The sequence below is a fragment of the Pristiophorus japonicus genome, chromosome 5 (genome assembly GCF_044704955.1).
Source record: "Pristiophorus japonicus isolate sPriJap1 chromosome 5, sPriJap1.hap1, whole genome shotgun sequence".
Lineage (NCBI taxonomy): Eukaryota > Metazoa > Chordata > Chondrichthyes > Pristiophoridae > Pristiophorus > Pristiophorus japonicus.
In genome coordinates this window covers 262774509-262793807 of record NC_091981.1, presented here as the reverse complement: position 1 = coordinate 262793807, position 19299 = coordinate 262774509, and the positions used below count along the sequence as shown (strand labels likewise).

Below are 19299 nucleotides of genomic sequence, written 5' to 3'. Positions count from 1 at the left end.
GAGGGAGTGCAGCGAAGGTTCATCAGACTGATTCCTGGGATGGCTGGACTGACATATGAGGAGAGACTGGATCGACTGGGCCTGTATTCACTGAAGTTTAGAAGGATGAGAGGGGATCTCATAGAAACATATAAAATTCTGACGGGACTGGACAGGTTAGATGCAGAAAGAATGTTTCCGATGTCCAGAACCAGGGGACACAGTCGAAGGATAAGGGGTAAGCCATTTAGGACTGAGATAAGAAACTTCTTCACTCAGAGTTGTTAACCTGTAGAATTCCCTGCCGCAGAGAGTTGTTGATGGCAGTTCATTGGATGTATTCAAGAGGGAGTTAGATATGGCCCTTACAGCTAAAGGGATCAAGGGGTATGGAGAGAAAGCAGGAAAGGGGTACTGAGGTGAAGGATCAGCCATGATCTTATTGAATGGTGGTGCAGGCTCGAAGGGCCTACTCCTGCACCTATTTTCTATGTGTCTATGTTTCTTCGAAAGAGCCGGCACAGACTTGATGGGCCGAATGGCTGCCTTCTGTGCTGTACTATTCTATGAATCTATAACACTCCTGTGAAGCGTCTTGGGACGTTTTACTCGATAAAAGGTGCTACATGAATGCAAGTTGTTGTTGTTGTTGGAAGCCCTACTATAAGGGAGAAGTGCAACATATTTTAACAGACTGATGACGAGTTACCAGAGCTCACGGTACAGCATGCAAGCAGGGAGATGGAAGTGACAGAACCAGTCATCCACCACAATGTTTAACTCGGATGCAAGCTCTTCAAAGTGCACAACCTAAGCAAGTCCAGGGCCACCACAACCTCACCAAGCTACAGCCAAACCCAGATTTACTCCTCGCAAAAGGGAAGCATTTTGGGGTAATAAGTGGGACAGGTTAATGAGCAGGATAGGATTAGAGGAAATGAAATCTCCTCTTAACCTTCTCTGCTCTAAAGAGAACAATCCTAGCTTCTCTAGTCTAGCCACGTAACAGTAATCCCTCAACCCTGGAACCATTCTAGTAAATATCTTCTGTACCCTCTCCAAAGCCTTCACTCCCTTCCTAAAGCGTGGTGCCTAGAATTGGACATAATACTCCAGCTGGGGCCGAACTAGTGTTTTATATAGGTTTGGTATAACTTCCTGGCTTTTGAACTCTATGAGGCAGAAGCTTTATTAACTGCTTTGTTGACCTGTCCTGCCACCTTCAAAGATCTGTGCACAAACACCACCAGGTGTCTCTGTTCTTGCATCCCCTTTAACACTGAACTATTTAGGTTGTATTGTCTCTCCTCATTCTTCCTACCCAAATGTATCACCTTGCACTTTACTGCATTGAATTTCATCTGCCATGTGTCCACCCATTTCACCAGCCTGTCAATATCCGTGTTATCAAACAAAATTTGACACAGAGTCACCTAAGGGGATATTAGCACAGATGGCTAAAAGTTGTGTCAAGGAGGTAGGTTTAAGGAGCGTTTTAACAGAGGAAAAAGAGGTAGAGAGGTGGCCAGCTTTAGGAAGGGAGTTCCAGAGCTTAGGGCCTCGGCAGCTGAAGGCACGGCCACCAATGGTGGAGCAATTAAAATTGGGGATGCTCAAGGAGGCCAGAATTGGAGGAGCGTAGATATCTCGGATGGTTGTATGGCTTGAGATTACAGAGATAGGGAGGGGCAAGGCCATGAAGGTGATTTGAAAACAAGGATGAGAATTTTAAAATCAAGGCATTGTGTAAATGGGAGCCAATGTAGATCAGTGAGCACAGGGGTGATGGGCAAACTGGACTTGGTGTGAGTTAGAATACAGGCAGCAGAATTTTGGAAGAGCTTAGATTTATGGAGGGTGGAAGTTGGGAGGCCAGCCAGGAGTGCACTGGAATAGTCAAGTCTAGAGGTAACAAAGGCATGGATAAGGGTTTCAGACGATGAGCTGAGGCAGGAGCGGAGACGGGAAATGTTACAGGGGTGGAAACCGGCAGTCATAGTGATGGTGCAGATATGTGGTCGGAAACTTATCGAGGTCAAATAGGATGCCAAGGTTGCTGACAGTCTGGTTCAGCCTCAGACATTTTCTAAGGAGAGGGATGGAGTCGGTGGTTAGGGAACGCAGTTTGTGGCGGGGACCAAAGATAATGGCTTCGGTCTTCCCAATATTTAGATGGAGGAAATTTCTGCTCATCCAGTGCTGGATGTTGAACAAGCATCTGACAATTTAGAGACCGTGGAGGAGTCGAGAGAAGTGGTGGTGAGGTAGAGGTTGGTGTCGTCAGCGTACGTGTGGAACGTGATGTGTGTTTTCGGATGATGTCGCCAAGGGGCGGCATTTAGATGAAAAATAGGAGTGAGCCAAGGATAAATCCTTGAGGGACACCAGAGGTAACGATGTAGGAGTGGGAAGAAAAGCAATTGCTGGCTAGGACTGAATAAGATAAGAATGGAACCAGGCGAGTGCAGACCCACCCAGCTGGACGACGGTGGAGGAGTTGTGGTCAACCGTGTCAAAGGCTGCAGGCAGATCGAGAAGGATGGGCAGGGATAGTTTACCACAGTCACACATTTGTGACCGTGGCTGAGGAATTAACCTGTTTTTTTTTTAACTCTAACACCCCATTCTTTAGCCATTTTGCGCAGCCAACAGCTACTCTGGGCTCCTTGTGACATTACAGCTATTTAAATGCCTCTTCGTTTCAGTTTAGAGATAATTATTGCTTCTTTGGTTTCCTTGGCAGGTTTGCAGCATAGGTTAAAGCCCACTTTTCAGGTCATGTACTAAAAACAGTTAAATAGTTTGTTAAACAGCTTTCTTTGCAACTCAAAGAAAACAAATTAACTATCATTTAACCCCTCAATACCTAGTTGATAATATATGAGCCTGGAAGTTATTGAAGTCGAGGTGAACATTCAAAGCAATCATTCTTTTTTACATTTTTCTACACTTCACTTTCACTTGGAAAACGCACCGGAATCCTATCTAGTAGTGACTCCATGGCGAGTGTCAAATTCCGCTTCGTAGCAAAAAGGTGAGTGTTTGGTGAAACATATTATGGTGTGTTGTTTTGGTCAAATAGGTCAGAAACATTGAAGTTTTATCGTGCATTGTACCACTATATGGCGGTTTCACACTCCCCATTAATGCAAAATTGCGGTATAACTGGGGAATAAAGTCACTAATTTGCCTGTGCACTGAATTCAAGGAAATAATGTTTTTAGTTTGATGAGCAGACAAATGAGTGGAGTTCTTCCATCTGGAAGAAAGAGCCTCCAGCTCCACTGAATTTCAATAACTTCTTTTCCCCAGTCAGCTTTCTCCTGCACTGAATGTGCTGATTACTCATTGGGTTGCAGTCCCCACAGATGCTTGGTGACCTCTGGTACCTTGCAGAAGTAGTTATTGTTCATGCATGAAGCTGACTGATCTACCATGTATTTTAGCCAAGTCCAGTACTGTCTGCACCTAATTTCCACAACTGGTTTGTGATCTGAAGCAGAACCCTTGAGACAACTTTCCCCTCCTTACCCCAGGAGCTCGGAGGCAATTCTAAGAAACCTACTGCTACGCCGGCCAAGATTAGCTCACTCAGCAAACTGGGTGCCATCCTTATCTGTGTGGCACAGCTGTTCGCTCACTGAGTCTTCTGAACCACTGCAGGAGCCCAGCACACCAGCTATAAAAATGGGACTTAGAATTACAGAATGATACAGCACAGGAGGCCACCATTCGGCCCATCGTGCCTGTGCCAGCTTTTTGAAAGAGCTATCCAATTAGTTAGTCTCACTCCCCCTGCTCTTTCCCCATAGCCTTGCAATTTTTTCTACTTCAAGTGTTTATCCAATTTCCTTTCGAAAATTATTATTGAATCTGCTTCCATCACTCTTTCAGGCAGAGCTTTCCAGATCATAACAACCCGCTGCATAAAATAAATTCTCATCTCACCGGTTTCTTTTGCCAATAACCTTAAATCTGTGTCCTCTGGTTACCGACCCTGCTGCCACTAGAAATTGTTTATCCTTATTTACTAAACCCTTCATGATTTTGAACACCTTTATTAAATCTCCCCTTAACTTCTTTGCTCTGTGTAAATGAAGTCCCGCATCCCTGGTACCATTCTAGTAATCTCTTCTGCACCCTCTCTAAAGCCTTGACAACCTTGCTAATGTGTGGTGCCCAGAAATGAACACAATACTCCAGCTGGGGACTTCACTGAATATTAGTGAGCGGAGTTCAGTCGATGCTGTAAACATGTATGAGCAGAGCTCCACTTTGCTGACCAGACAATGATGTGAAGTCAGTAGTTTAACATGCTGCTGATTTGTCCACTCCAAAGCAAGTACTGGTGTCAAACTGTTAATTGCAGTGTAAATAACCTTTAATTCTAAATAATTTAAAATTCATGTGTTCCATATTAGCTTTCAGTTTAATTTATCATCCTGAAGTGAGCTACCCTGTATTAGTAATAACTGTGTGTCTGATAATTTGGAAAGCAGGATAATGCTATGACTTTACAAGAATCCTGGACAGTTTCCATAGTGGGATCTTTGCAAGAGGGCTTTGCTTTGCATATTTGTCACTAAAGCAAGTTTGCTATTTTGCAAAGTTAGGTTTGGATAGGAGATTGCAATGAATCACATTGCATGTAATGCATCACATTAAACTCTCAAAATGGAAGTCAATTACTATATGTCACTTAATGACATTAACAAACTAATGTCATACAATTAGCTCCATGTGCTGATTGTTTTTTTGGAAATCAGTTTTAAGAACGTTTTTCTAATACCTATACACTCACTAAATCCAGCATTCAAACCTTATAATAGGATTTCATTGAATTGAAGTAAAGCCTGACATTTTTAAAAAAGAGGAGATAAGCTCTATATTTTTGAATTTATTTTGTTTTCCCCAATATGCAGTTGTTATGCAATGATGAAACATATTTTTTTTTTTAAGTTCACATCAAGAATCTGCCAACATATTTGAATACAATCTCTAACTAGGCCTCAAATTGAAACGAAAAATTTCACACATTACCAGTAGCAAAACCCTGCACTTATGAATAGCTTCACATTAATTTTGATTATATTACTATGCTAAGAGTCATTTATAGAAATAAGAATTTAATAAAATATAGAAAACATTATGAAGAGTAGAAAGGAAGACAGATCACTCAGGAAATCAATGTCCCAAAAACAGGACCATGACTAATTTAAATCTGGCAACCTCAAATCAGCTCTGCACACTCCTGTTGATATTCCCTTACCATGACATAGTGATTGCTTCATCCGCAAGGAAGTCTAGAAATAGCTGCAAACAATTTGATGTTAATTGTACACCAAAGAAGATGTCATAATTACCCATATTCTACGCACTAGAGTTGAGTATTGGAAAGAAGAACAAAAGGTTTCATTGACACCCAGAACCTCAGCCTCTGAATTGATGTCAAAATACAACGAACTGTTTCATGGGTTAACTAAATGTTAAATTTCTACGATAAAAGTGCCTTATAACCATTATCTGCATGTCCTCACCTTTAAATACTAATCTCAACCACTACAAATGGAGTTGAATGTAATACCTTTATGTGCAATTAACTATAAATTGTGATAATTTAACTGCCACAAAAAACAACAGGCTAAGGAGTCAGGATTCTTATTCAGCAGCATATACACTTAATCAAATTAAGAAAAAAAATCATCTGTATGTGACTAAAGGCACTACAATTAATGAAACCAGCAATGAACTTTATATTAGCTAGATTACATTCTAAGACATGGCTAGGTACACTTTGGTGTCCAGGTTATGTGGTAAATAGCACCAAATTGAGACCTTCTCTCTATTTGTACACTTTAACACTAAGCTTACAAAGTGTTCAATCTGACTGTAACCACGACTATTTGTCCCCCAATTCAGCACTGTTCTTTTATATTCCCCTTTCAACCCCAAGCACAGTTTGTGCTTTCACACATATCTTTCAGTTTGCTAGCTGACAGCTGGCAGGGATTTCCACAAACACTGCTAGCAAGCTTGCTGCTTTCTCAGCCCAAGGAAGGTGTGTGCCTGTTGTGGGGGGAGTGGGTGATTATTTGCCTCTCCTTCCCTGCTGCCCAATCAACATAAAATATTCAACCCGCCTCTTCCCCCCAACCCCCCTCCCCAACCTGCCTCCCGAACAAGGAATTCCACCAAGACAATAACCAGTGAAACATATCTCATCGAGCTGACTGATGGGTGATTGACAGCCTGCAATGGAACACTAGCCCACACTACTATGGCGATAAGAGCTCAATGGCTACGCTGCTGTGCCACACAGCTGGAGTCACAACATGCTCCACTGGACGACGCTGTTGTGCAACTTTGAGCCTTCCCCCTGCTGAAAGTAATCGGGCATCCATCTTGAATTGGTTGGATAGATTGTCGCATCATTATTGTATTATATTTTGTAAACCAACTTTTGCTGCTCCCTACACTGAATAAATCTATAATAAAGCCTCATCCGGTTTTAAAATGGGAAAGAGTTGGGAAGAGGACGTGAAATATGAGTAAGGCACACAAATTTTGACATTTTCTTGGAATCTGTGATTGCTTCTAAACCTTGAAGCAATCATCTGAGATCATTACGGGCAGGGAAACTCAGCTATTACTCTCTCTATAGATCCCTTGGGCTGGATATATGGAACAACCGGATACTATAATGTTCATCACCGATTCTGTCAGCGCAGTTTAGTCAATGGAACGGGAGAAGTCATAGATCCACAAAAAAGTGATGTTAATTTAAAAAAAACAGTTTAAATTAAACAGCATGTGCTTTTAAAAAAAGACTTCAAACAATATCCGCACTGAGTGGAATTCTCACACCGATCTCAAAAATAGCCACATTCCTAACGGTGTCAGTGTCAATTTTAAATGGAACCCGAACTATGTACAGAATCTGATGCAACCTCTATTCCATTACATCAAACATTGCGCAGCTTACACAAGGGCTTCTCCTCGCTATTAAGAATTCATCCGATTTATAGGCCTCGCCATACATGGAAAGTAATCTCAGTATATAATCATCCAACATGGAATTTACACTTTGAACAGTGTGCCAGTCACCTTGTCTAAAGGGTCTGAGTTACGACAGAAATCTTTGAATAATATTCCTAGAAGGTTGAACTATTCAATGCCATTGCATTGCCACAGCAATGGATCAGGCAAAACTGATGACTCGTGTCTTTGAAGAAAAAGCAGGCTTCAGCAAATCTGTGTTTTTTTGCTGATTACATTACTCCCGGTAATGTGACACACAACAAAAAGGACCTAGACATAAAGCGACTAAGTACCGTATGTAAGGATGTAAAGCGGTTTTCCATTGGTATCCATGGTGGTCAGGCAAGGTGCTTTGGGAGAGATAGTACCCCAACGCTGAAGAGCTGCCTCCAGGGACGGTGGCCAGTTAGTTACTACACCGAGCTGCTCGCCCCTGATGGCCAACATTTGTGCTCCCTCTGGTCTTGGCTGGTTAGGGTCTGGCTGTTGAACTGCAATAGAATTGAGAGAGTCAGTCTTTCCGCCCAAACAATTATAACTCCTGTTTGCATGATTCTGAAACAATTATATTAACTTTGAAATGCTATTCTTAGTAAAAATATGTAATATCTGCAGGGCTTCCTGATGGTTCAATGGGCAAAAATATTGCCTGCTGTGGATCCAGACCATATAAATAAGGAAGCTTTCAGGATTAGCTGATGTAAAATCATAGAAGTTTACAGCATGGGAGGAGGCCATTTCGGCCCATTGTGTCCGTGCCGGCCAACAAGAGGCTATCCAGCTGAATCCCACTTTCTAGCTCGAGGTCTGTAACCCTGCACCCTTTCAGACAATGAGTTCCAGACCCCCACAACCCTCTGCGTGAAGAAACTTCCCCTATTACCCTCAAATTCCCTCGAAAACTTCTACCAATTATTTTAAACGTATGCCCCCTGGTTGTTGACCCCTCTGCTGAGGGAAATAGGCCCTTTCTATCCACTATATCGAGGTCCCTCATAATTTTATACACCTCAATCAGGTCTCCCCTCAGCCTCCTCTGTTCAAAGGAAAACAAACCCAGCCTATCCAATCTGTCCTCATAGCTAAGATTCTCCACTCCCGGCAACATCCCCGTAAATCTCTGTACCCTCTTCAGTACAATCACATCCTTCCTGTAATGCAATGACCAGAACTGCACGTAGTACTCCAGCTGTGGCCTAACCAGTGTTTTATACAGTTCAAGCATAACCCACCTGCTCTTATATTCTATGCCTTGGCTACTAAAGGCAAGCATTCCGTATGCATTCTTAACCACTTTATCCAACTGGTCTGCTACCTTCAGGGATCTGTGGACATGCACTTCAAGGTTCCTCTACACTTCTGAATGTCCTCCCATTTAATGTGTATGCCCTTTCCTTGTTCGCCCTCCCCAAATGCATTATCTCATACTTCTCTGGATTCAATTCCATTTGCCACTGTTCTGCCCACCTGACCAGTTGATTGATATCTCCCTTCATTACCAACCACACAGCTTATTTTTGTATCATCTGCAAACTTCTTAATCATACCCCCTATAATTCAAGTCTAGCTCATTGATGTTTACCACAAAAAGCAAGGGACCTACTACTGAGCCCTGCGGAACCCCACTGGAAAACAGCCTTCCAGTCACAAAAACACCCATCAACCATTACCTTTTGCTTCCTGTCTCTGAGCCAATTTTGGATTCAACTTGCCACTTTACCCTGGATCCCATGGGTTTTTACTTTCATGACAAGTCTGTCATGTGGGACCTTATCAAAAGCTTTGCTAAAATACATATATATATGTAAATATATATATATAGATATATGTGTATGACAATCAGGTCCAGGAACCTTGGTTGATTGTCCCTTCCACTAACCCATATCCCATGGTTGGAGTTGGGGTTGGGGGGGGGGAGGGGGGCGAAGGCCAATGGCAGTGTCCCTTCTGCCCCCTTGACTGAGCTCAGTTAACTCAGGAACATAGAAATAGAAATAAGCCATTCAACCCTTCGAGCCTTTTCCACCATTCAATTAGATTATGGCTGATCTGAACCTCAACTCTTATTTACCTGTCTTTGCTCCATATCCCTCGATACCTTTACCCAACAAAAATCAGTCATTCCCAGTCTTGAAAATTTCAATTGCCATTTGGGGGAAGAGTTTTCCAGATTTCCACTACACTTCCCGTGAAAAACCGCTTCCTGATTTCATTCATAAATGGCTGAGCTCCAATTTTAAGATTATACCTTCTTGTTCTGGATTCCGCCACCAGGGACAATAGTTTCTCTCTCTTTACCCTATCGAATCCCTTTATTATCCTAACACCTTGATGAGATCACCCCATAAACTCAAGGGAATACAGGCCAAGTTTACACAACCTGCCCTCATACATTTAAACCCTTTCAGCCCTGGTATCATTCTAGTGAATCTGTACTGTACCCGCTCCAAGGCTAATGTAACTTTCCTGGGGTTCTGCGCCCAAAACTGAATACAGTACATGGGCAAACTGAAGATAGGAGACTGTACTGTCCATGCAGTTCAATGCCACACTGGGCAATGCATTTATCTACGGAGCATAAATCAGATCAAATGAGTGTCAAGCCAAAGGAGATGACATTAAAACAGGTTACTAAAAACTTAGTGGAAGAGGTAGGTTTTAAGGAGGGTTTTAAAGGAGGAGAAGGAGGCGATGAAGTGAAAAGGCAGAGGGTTTAAGGAGGGAATTTCAGAGCTGGGTTCCAGATGACTGAATACACGGTTGCCAATGGTGATGCGAAGGGAGGGGCGGGTGGGGGGGGGGGATGCACAAAAGGCCCTGGTCAGAGGAATGGAGAGTTTTGGGAGAATATAGGCCTAAAGGTTACATAGATGAAGAGGAGTGAGGTCATGAAAGGGTCTAAGGATAAGAATTTGAAGCATCGTGGGTACTGGGAGCTAAAGTCGGTCAGCAAGTACAGGGGTGACAAGTGAACGGGACCTGGTGTGGAATAGGATTGGAAGGCACTCCTTCCAACGTGTGTAAACCTTACTAAAATTTTCAATTATGCACGTGAAATACAAAAACATCAACATTTTAGGCACACGTGTGTATATATAATGAGCCCAGTTTAAAATAACAGCCAAGAATTAATCAGGCGACGCCTACCTTCCAATAATTCTTCAAAATCATCAACAAAGAATTCTCGTAACGGCGGGCGCTTTGGCCGTTTCAGGGTGTTCACAAGCTGCTGGATCTTGGCGGAGACTCGGCTGCTTACTGGTACTCCTACATGAAAGGAATCGATAAATGAATTGGGTTACTGAAGAACACGGTCTTCTGCTGTCAGCAAATGGACAGAATTGCAGGGCTGGTGCAGCTGTTCCAGATACTGAGCAGAATCTAAAATCAAAATGTCTTCAATCGAGCATTGTCCTCTCACTGGAACAAAATGTTTTGTTCTGCAGTGACTCTATTAAACAGTTCTAATATTTAAACAGTCCATGCTCACACCGAAATCTGTCCTTACTGAAGAAAACTGGCTTTAGTGCCCCAAGAAAACATATTCCACACTAAAATCACACGGCTTTCGGTTGAGACGTTACACAGAGGCCCCGTCTGCCCTCTCAGGTGGACGTAAAAGATCCCATGGCACTATTTCGAAGAAGAGCAGGGGAGTTATCCGCAGTGTTCTGGCCAATATTTATCCCTTAATCAATAAAACAAAAACAGATTATCTGGTCATTATCACATTGCTGTTTGTGGGAGCTTGTTGTGCACAAATTGGTTGCCGCATTTCCCACATTACAACACTGACAACACTCCAGAAGTACTTCATTTACTGTAAAGTGCTTGGAGAGGCCTGGTGGTCGTGAAATGTGCTATATAAATCCAAGTCTTTCTTTCTTTAATCACATCTTGATGTCAATCAACAACTCTGGGCAAATGGGAGCAGTCTAAAGCTACCTTTACAGTTCACTTTACTTACAGTATAGCCTTTGTCAACAGAGACTTGTATTGCAAATCAAGTACCTAACAGTACATATTAAACTGTTCGACCTACTAATTGTTAAAAGGTGCATCAACCCATACTTGACGCACTCCAGACATAACATGAATAGTACACTCCCACATAAGCTAACAGGGATAGGAAGGATCAAAGCCTTATAATCTCTTAGAACTGGATCTGTATCACAGCACCACACCCCCCAATCTTCGATCTCAATCTTGCCGTTTTGAGAAGATGCAGAGCAAGAGTCAGGGATATTCGCAGTCAGGGGGAAACGAGTGCCAATCACCCCAGGTTGCTCAATGGCACCCTAAAACATGATCGAGATCTGAATTGTGGCCACAAAGGTAGCTGGGAATGCTAATTGTTTTTCCTCTTCACTTTTATACCGTTATTATTTCTTCTGAAGACACTGACCTCTTGTTGAGGCACGGTCCATAGGTGCCCTCCTGTCTCCCCTCAAGTATTAATGCGGAAGCTTTCACAGTGCATGTTGGCAGGCTATTCGACTGTATGAGGCACCAGTTTATTTCTGTTGTCATCGAACATGTACACAAGCCTACTTCTAGCAGTAGTTACTGGATAGCTGTCAGAAACAAGAACCTTGGCCAATCTCTCCCTTCCTATCCCAAGGGTACTCAATCTAGTATCACTGTTGTGACTGCACTTCGATAACACCACCAACCTGAGAATTAAAGCTGGAATTTTCCTGGTTTGTCTGGCTCAACTATTCACTGTATAAACTTGTTGAGCTGTCAGGGGAGACCCAAATCCTACTCTATAACCAACCACTAGATGATGAGCGATTGTAGTTTATTGCTTTACTCCCTTTCTCCCTCTGAAAGCCCACCCTAGCCCTCCACCAATAGCTGCCCAACATCAGATTGGCAATACATAGGGAATCGTGGGTATAACATAGGAACATAAGAATTAGGAGCAGGAATACGCCGAACGGCCCCTCAATCCTACTCTGCCATTTAATAAGATCATGGCTGATCTTCGACCTCACTTTCCCGCCTGATCTCCAGATCCTTTGATTCCCCTAGAACCCATGGGCTCAAAATTGCCCAGCAGTTGCTTTTTCTGGATATCTTAAAAATCCCCATTTTACACATTAAATTTGCGCCAGTATAAGTGAGCTAGTTAGGATTTTTTTTTTTGTTTAGTTTAGTTTTTTTCAAAAGGAGGCGTTACCAGCCACCTACACCCCGTTTTGGCCATTTAGGCCACTTTGGACAGCTAACAGCTCCTCCAAACTAACTTCGGCCAGCGTATGTGGCCGCACAGAAAACCCTTGCGGAGAGTTAAGAAATCAGCGCAGGTAGGTACTTAATAATTTGTCTAAAGAATGTGAATAGGATCAAACAGCTATCCAGGACATCATATGACAAACTTGGCAAGTTAATTTACGATACAACAGAAACATGGAAACATAGAAACATACAAAATAGGTGCAGGAGAAGGCCAGTCGGCCCTTCTAGCCTGTACCACCATTCAATAGATCATGGCTAATCCTTCACCTCAGTACCCCTTTCCTGTTTTCTCTCCATACCCCTTGATCCCTTTAGCCGTAAGGGCCATATCTAACTCGCTCTTGAATATAGCCAATGAACTGGCATCAACAACTCTCTGCGGCAGGGAATTCCACAGGTTAACAACTCTCTGAGTGAAGAAGTTTCTCCTCATCTCGGTCCTAAATGGCTTATCTCTTATCCTTAGGCTGTGTCCCCTGGTTCTGGACTTCCCCAACATCGGAAACATTCTTTCTGCATCTAACCTTCCAGTCCCATCAGAATTTTATATGTTTCTATGAGATCCCCTCTCATCCTTCTAAACTCCAGTGAATACTGGCCCAGTTGATCCAGTCTCTCCTCATATGTCAGTCCAGCCATCCCGGGAATCAGTCTGGTGATCAGTCTGCACTCCCTCAATAGCAAGAACGTCCTTCCTCAGATTAGGTGACCAAAACTGAACACAATATTCCAGGTGAGGCCTCACCAAGGCCCTGTACAACTGCAGTAAGACCTCCTTGCTCCTGTACTCAAATCCCCTAGCTATGAAGGCCAACATACCATTTGCCTTCTTCACCGCCTGCTGTACCTGCATACCAACTTTCAATGACTGATGTACCATTATACCCAGGTCTCGTTGCACCTCCCCTTTTCCTAATCTGCCGCCATTCAGATAATATTCTGCCTTCGTGTTTTTGCCATCAAAGTGGATAACCTCACATTTATCCACATTATACTGCTACTGCCATGCATTTGCCCACTCACCGAACCTGTCCACGTCACCCTGCAGCCTCTTAGCATCCTCCTCACAGCTCACACCACCACAGTGTCATCTGTAAACTTGGATATATTACACTCAATTCCTTCATCTAAATCATTGATGTATATTGTAACTAGCTAGGGTCCCAGCACTGAGCCCTGCGGCACTCCACTAGTCACTGCCTGCCATTCTGAAAAGGACCCGTTGATCCCGACTCTCTGCTTCCTGTCTGCCAACCAGTTCTCTATCCACGTCAGTACATTACCCCCAATACCATGTGCTTTGATTTTGCACACCAATCTCTCGTGTGGGACCTTGTCAAAAGCCTTTGGAAAGTCCAAATACACCACATCCACTGGTTCTCCCTTGTCCACTCTACTCGTTACATCCTCAAAAAATTCCAGATGATTTGTCAAGCATGATCTCCCTTTCATAAATCCATGCTGACTTGGACTGATCCTGTCACTGCTTTCCAAATGCGCTGCTATTTCATCCTGAATAATTGATTCCAACATTTTCCCCACCACTGATGTCAGGCTAACCAGTCTATAATTACATGTTTTCTCTCTCCCTCCTTTTTAAAAAAGTGGTATTACATTAGCTATCCTCCAGTCCAGAGGGACTGATCCAGAGTCGATAGACTGTTGGAAAATGACTGTCAATACATCCATTATTTCTAGGGCTACTTCCTCAAGTACTCTGGGATGCAGACTATCAAGCTCCGGGGATTTATCGGCCTTCAATCCACCAATTTCCCTAACACAATTTCCCCCTAATAAGGATATCCTTCAGTTCCTCCTTCTCACTAGACCCTTGGTCACCTTGTACTTCCGGAAGGCTATTTGTGTCTTCCTTTGTGAAGACAGAACCAAAGTATTTGTTCAACTGGTCTGCCATTTCTTTGTTCCCCATTATAAATTCACCTGAATCTGACTGCAAGGGACCTACGTTTGTCTTCACTAATCTTTTTCTCTTCACATATCTATAGAAGCTTTTGCAGTCAGTTTTTATGTTCCCGGCAAGCTTCCTCTCATACTCTTTTTTTCCCCCCCTCCTAATTAAACGCTTTGTCCTCCTCTGCTGAATTCTAAATTTTTCCCAGTCCTCCGGTTTGCTGCTTTTTCTGGCCAATTTATATGCCTCTTCCTTGGATTTAACACTATCCTTAATTTCCCTTGTTAGCCATGGTTGAGCCACCTTCCCCGTTTTATTTTTACTCCAAACAGGGATGTACAATTGTTGAAGCTCATCCTTAAATAGTTGCCATTGCCTATTTACCGTCAACCCTATAAGTATCATTTGCCAGTCTATTCTAGCCAATTCACGTCTTATACCATCGAAGTTACCTTTCCTTAAGTTCAGGACCCTAGTCTCTGAATTAACTGTGTCACTCTCCATCTTAGTAAAGAATTCTACCATATTATGGTCACTCTTCCCCAAAGGGCCTCACACAACAAGATTGCTAATTAGTCCTTTCTCATTACACATCACCCAGTCTAGGATGGCCAACCCTCGATAGTTGGTTCTTCGACATATTGGTCTCGAAAACCATCCCTTATACACTCCAGGAAATCCTCCTTCACCATATTGCTACCAGTTTGGTTAGCCCAATCTATATGTAGATTAAAGTCGCCCATGATAACTACTGGATCTTTATTGCACACATCCCTAATTTCTTGTTTGATGCTGTCCCCAACCCTTCTACTACTGTTTGGTGGTCCCACCAGCGTTTTCTGCCCTTGGTATTCTGCAGCTCCATGCATACAGATTCCACACTATCCAAGCTAATGTCCTTCCTTACAATTGCATTAATTTCCTCTTTAACCAGCAATGCTACCCCACCTCCTTTTTGTTCCTGTCTATCCTTCCTGAATGCTGAACACCCCTGAATGTTGAGTTCCCAGCCTTGATCACTCTGGAGCCATGTCTCAGAGATGCCAATTATATCATATTGATTAATTGCTGCCTGTGCAGTTAATTCGTCCATCTTATTACGAATACTCCTCACATTGAGGCACAGAGCCTTCAAGCTTGTCTTTTTAACACACTTTGCCCTTTTAGAGTTTTGCTGTATTCATGGAAGCTTAAACTACAAAATAAAAGTAGTAAAGAGACAAAACATATTTACATAATTTTTTCAAAATATCCAAATAAAAAATAGAAGTACCTCCTGCTCGTAATTCTTATGTTCTTATGCAGGAAAGTATTTTCATCAACAGGGTTAAGGAAAGTCTTGAGTAAGGTCATTAAAATTACTGGCTACACAGTTACTATACCCGCCCCCCCCAGGATCAAAACTCACCAGGGATAAAAACTCTCCTCACCTCCCCCCGACCCCCCTGGATCAAAACTCTCCTCGCTCCTCCCCGATCAAAACTCTCCTCCCCACCCCACTCCAGATCAAAAATCTCATCCTCCTCCTCCCCCCCGACCATCCCCCCTCCCTCCGCTCCCGATCAAAACTCTCCTCTTCTCCCTCCCCCGCCCACCTGTCCCGGATCAAAACTCTTTCCTCTCCTCCCCTCCCCCCACCCCCTCAATCAAAACTCTCCCCACACCAACCTGTTTGTTGTAGCCTTAGCCCGGGACGACAGCGGGCCAGCCTGTGCGGCAGGCCATTCGGCCCGGGATAGGGGCGGGACACATCGGGTCCCAAGCTGCAGCACACATCATCATCATTATTGGCAGGAGCTACTGCTCATGCGCGAATGCTTCAGTGTGCATGTGGAGAACTGCCAGCACAGTTTTTCGTGCAGGGCCGTAGCTCTGCCCCCAATCAACAGACCATGCCGCGCCAAGCCATGGGAGAGGCCAGAGTGGCCAGAATCCAGAGACGTCTTTTTGGCGCCGTTTTCAGCCCACAAAGTCAGCGCATCTCTGGTGAGTGCGCTGAAAAACCGTGTGGGCCAATTTTGAGCCCCAAAAATGTATCTAGCTCAGTATATAAGCCTGTGAACAATCACTGTTTAATGTAGACACAAGGTTACAGTTTCAAGGCCCAGTCCAGGACTTGAGCATATAATCCAGGCTCATGTGCAGAGCAGGAAGGAACAGCTGCAATGTCAGAAGTGTTGTCCTTCAGATGTGATGTTAAACTAAGGACACATCTACCCGATTCAGATCAACATTCAAAATTAATTGGAACAGGATGTTCTCCCGATATCCAGGCCAACATTTCTGCCTCAAATCAATACTACCTAAAACATAAAACTGATTAGCTGCTCATTCAACTCGCTGTACCTTCCGGAATCTTGCTATGCACAAAATCATTGCCATGTTTGTCTATAAAACAACAATCACTATACTTCAAAGTGGTTCACTGCACGTGAAATGCTTTGAGTTGTTTGAGAGAAAATAACAAGGGGCTATATAAAAGTAATTATGTCTTTCTCCAAAAGTTCACCTTTAATACATTTCTAGCTCTGTATCAAAGACCCGTAGAAATTTACAGCACACAAGGCGGCCATTTGCAATTCAAATCTGACCCCATGTGCTGCTCTTTCTCCATAGCCACATCTTCATCTGCTTCAAATATTTATTTACATTACCCTTAAAGGGTCCAATAGTTTCTAACTTAACTACTCACTGTGACTCAATATTCCATGCTCATCATCATAGGCCGTCCCTCGGAATCGAGGAAGACTTGCTTCCACTCTTAAAATGAGTCCTTAGGTGGCGGAACAGTCCAATACAAGAGCCACAGACTCTGTCACAGGTGGAACAGATTATCGTTGAGAGAAAGGGTGGGTGGGACTGGTTTACCGCACGCTCTTTCCGCTGCCTGCGCTTGATTTCTGCATGCTCTCGCATTGAGACTCGAGGTGCTCAGCACCCTACCGGATGCACTTCCTCCACTTAGGGCGGTCTTTGGCCAGGGACTCCCAGGTGTCAGTAGGGATGTTGCACTTTTTTAGGGAGGCTTTGAGAGTGTCTCTAACATTTCCTCTGCCCATCTTTGGCTTGTTTGCCGTGAAGGAGTTCTGAGTAGAGCGCTTGCTTTGGGAATCTCACGTCTGGCATGCGAACGATGTGGCCTGCCCAGCGGAGCTGATCAATTGTGGTCAGTGCTTCAATGCTGGGGATGTTGGCCTGGTCGAGGACGTTAATGTTGGTGCGTCTGTCCTCCCAGGGGATTTGTAGGATCTTGCGGAGACATCGCTGGTGGTATTTCTCCAGCGACTTGAGGTGTCTACTGTACATGGTCCATATCTCTGAGCCATACAGGAGGGCGGGTATTACTACAGCCCTGTAGACCATGAGCTTGGTGGCAGTTTTGAGGACTCAGAGACAAACACTCTTTTCCTCAGGCGGCTGAAGGCTGCACTGCTGCACTGGAGGTGGAAACTGAATCTCGTCGCCAATGTCTGCTCTTGTTTGTAAGAGGCTCCCGCGGTATGGGAAATGGGCCTGAGTCCAGGGTCGCACTGTGGATCTTGATGACTGGGGGGCAGTGCTGTGCAGCGAGGACAGGCTGGCGAAGGACCTTTGTCTTATGATGTTTAGCGTAAGGCCCATACTTTCGTATGCCTCAGTAAATATGTCAACAATGTCCTGGAGTTCAGCCTCCGTATATGCACAGACGCAGGCGTACTGTAGCTCGATGACAAAGGTTGGAGTGGTCTTGGCCCTGGCCTGGAGACGGTGAATCTAACCCCATGTCCTGCTCTTTCTCCATAGCCACACCTTCAAATATTTATTTACATCACCCTTAAAGGATCCAATAGTTTCTACCTTAACTTCTCACTGTGACTCAATATTCCATGCTAATAAAACTCTGTATATGGAAATTTCTCTAACTCCTTTAAATTGATAATCCTTTTGTCACCGACTTCCCTACCAAAGAAAACAATCTTTCTCTAATTACCAACAACTTGAATTTCTAAGTGACTTTAACGTAGTAAAATGTCCCAAGGCACTTATATATCATATCAAAACCATTCATAATTTTAAAATCTAATAAATCGGCACTTAGTTTTTTCTGCTGCGGTGGAAATAGGTCCACTATCTCAAGTATCTCCTCATAACTAGTTTTTTATCCCTCGTATCAGGCAGATGAATTGACTGTCTGTCTACAATGGAGCACCTAAAAATGCACACTGTACAAATTCATAACATCCACTTCGCTTTTGAATTGGACGAGGGATTACAGATACGTGGATATACTGAAGAAGCTGGGGTTGCTCTCCTTGGAGCAGAGAAGGTGGAGAAGATTTGATAGGTGCTTAAAATGATGAAGGGTTCAGACAGAGTAAATAAACAGAAATGTTTCCAATGACTGAAGGGTTGAGAACCAGGTGGCACAGATTGGAGGTGATTGGCAACAAAACCAGAGGCGAAATGAGGAAAAACAGTTTTTACACAAGTGGTCAGGACCCGATAGGGTGGTTGATACAGATTCAATAGTAGCCTTCAAAAGGGAATTGGATAAATATTAGGAGAAAAGACTGCAGGGATGTGGGGAAAGAGTGGGGTAGTGGGACTAACTGGATCGCTCTTCGAAAGAGCCGGCGCAGATTTGATGGGCCGAATGGCCTCCTTCTATGCTACATTATTCTATGATTCATGCTGCCAAGTATAAGTGGGTGGATGCAGGAAAGCTTGGTGTTGAATATCAGTCTAACTTACATTTCCAGACGCTGATGTAAAAATCAGAGGCTCAACTGTTGTACGGAATGCAAACAGTGAGATTGGCTAGTTTGCTCGAACAAAAGGGTCAAATCCTCAGACTTTGAAACCCGTATTTTTATGGGCCCATGATGCCATGCTTCCCTCGATGTCTGGATACTTATACTTAGGAATGGTGGGTGAGCCAGACTTCCGCACCTCTCCTGTAAAAGCATCTAGAATAACCGCACTTGTTAATGTTGGTACATCAGCATCGAGGAGCAACAGGATCTACAATTCCCAGGTGTTGAATTTGAAATTTCAGGCAAGGTGCTTGAGAGATGACAGCTGCTTCTCTACAAGGAGAGGGGGATATCATTTGTGCTGCAGCTGATCATGGATAATTACCGCGCCCATTT

At 43.6% G+C, this 19299-nt stretch overlaps 1 protein-coding gene across 1 annotated transcript in view; it reads right to left on the bottom strand.

The window, feature by feature from the left end:
• The window catches only part of LOC139264688 (disco-interacting protein 2 homolog C), a 622729-nt gene that overhangs the window by 172857 nt on the left and 430573 nt on the right, over positions 1-19299 (bottom strand). Inside the window, exons 7-8 of the mRNA XM_070881594.1 lie at positions 10165-10284; positions 7311-7508 (exon numbers count right to left, since the gene is read on the bottom strand). Coding sequence (XP_070737695.1) covers positions 7311-7508; positions 10165-10284 — 318 coding nt within the window. The remainder of the gene's footprint in view (positions 1-7310; positions 7509-10164; positions 10285-19299) is intronic.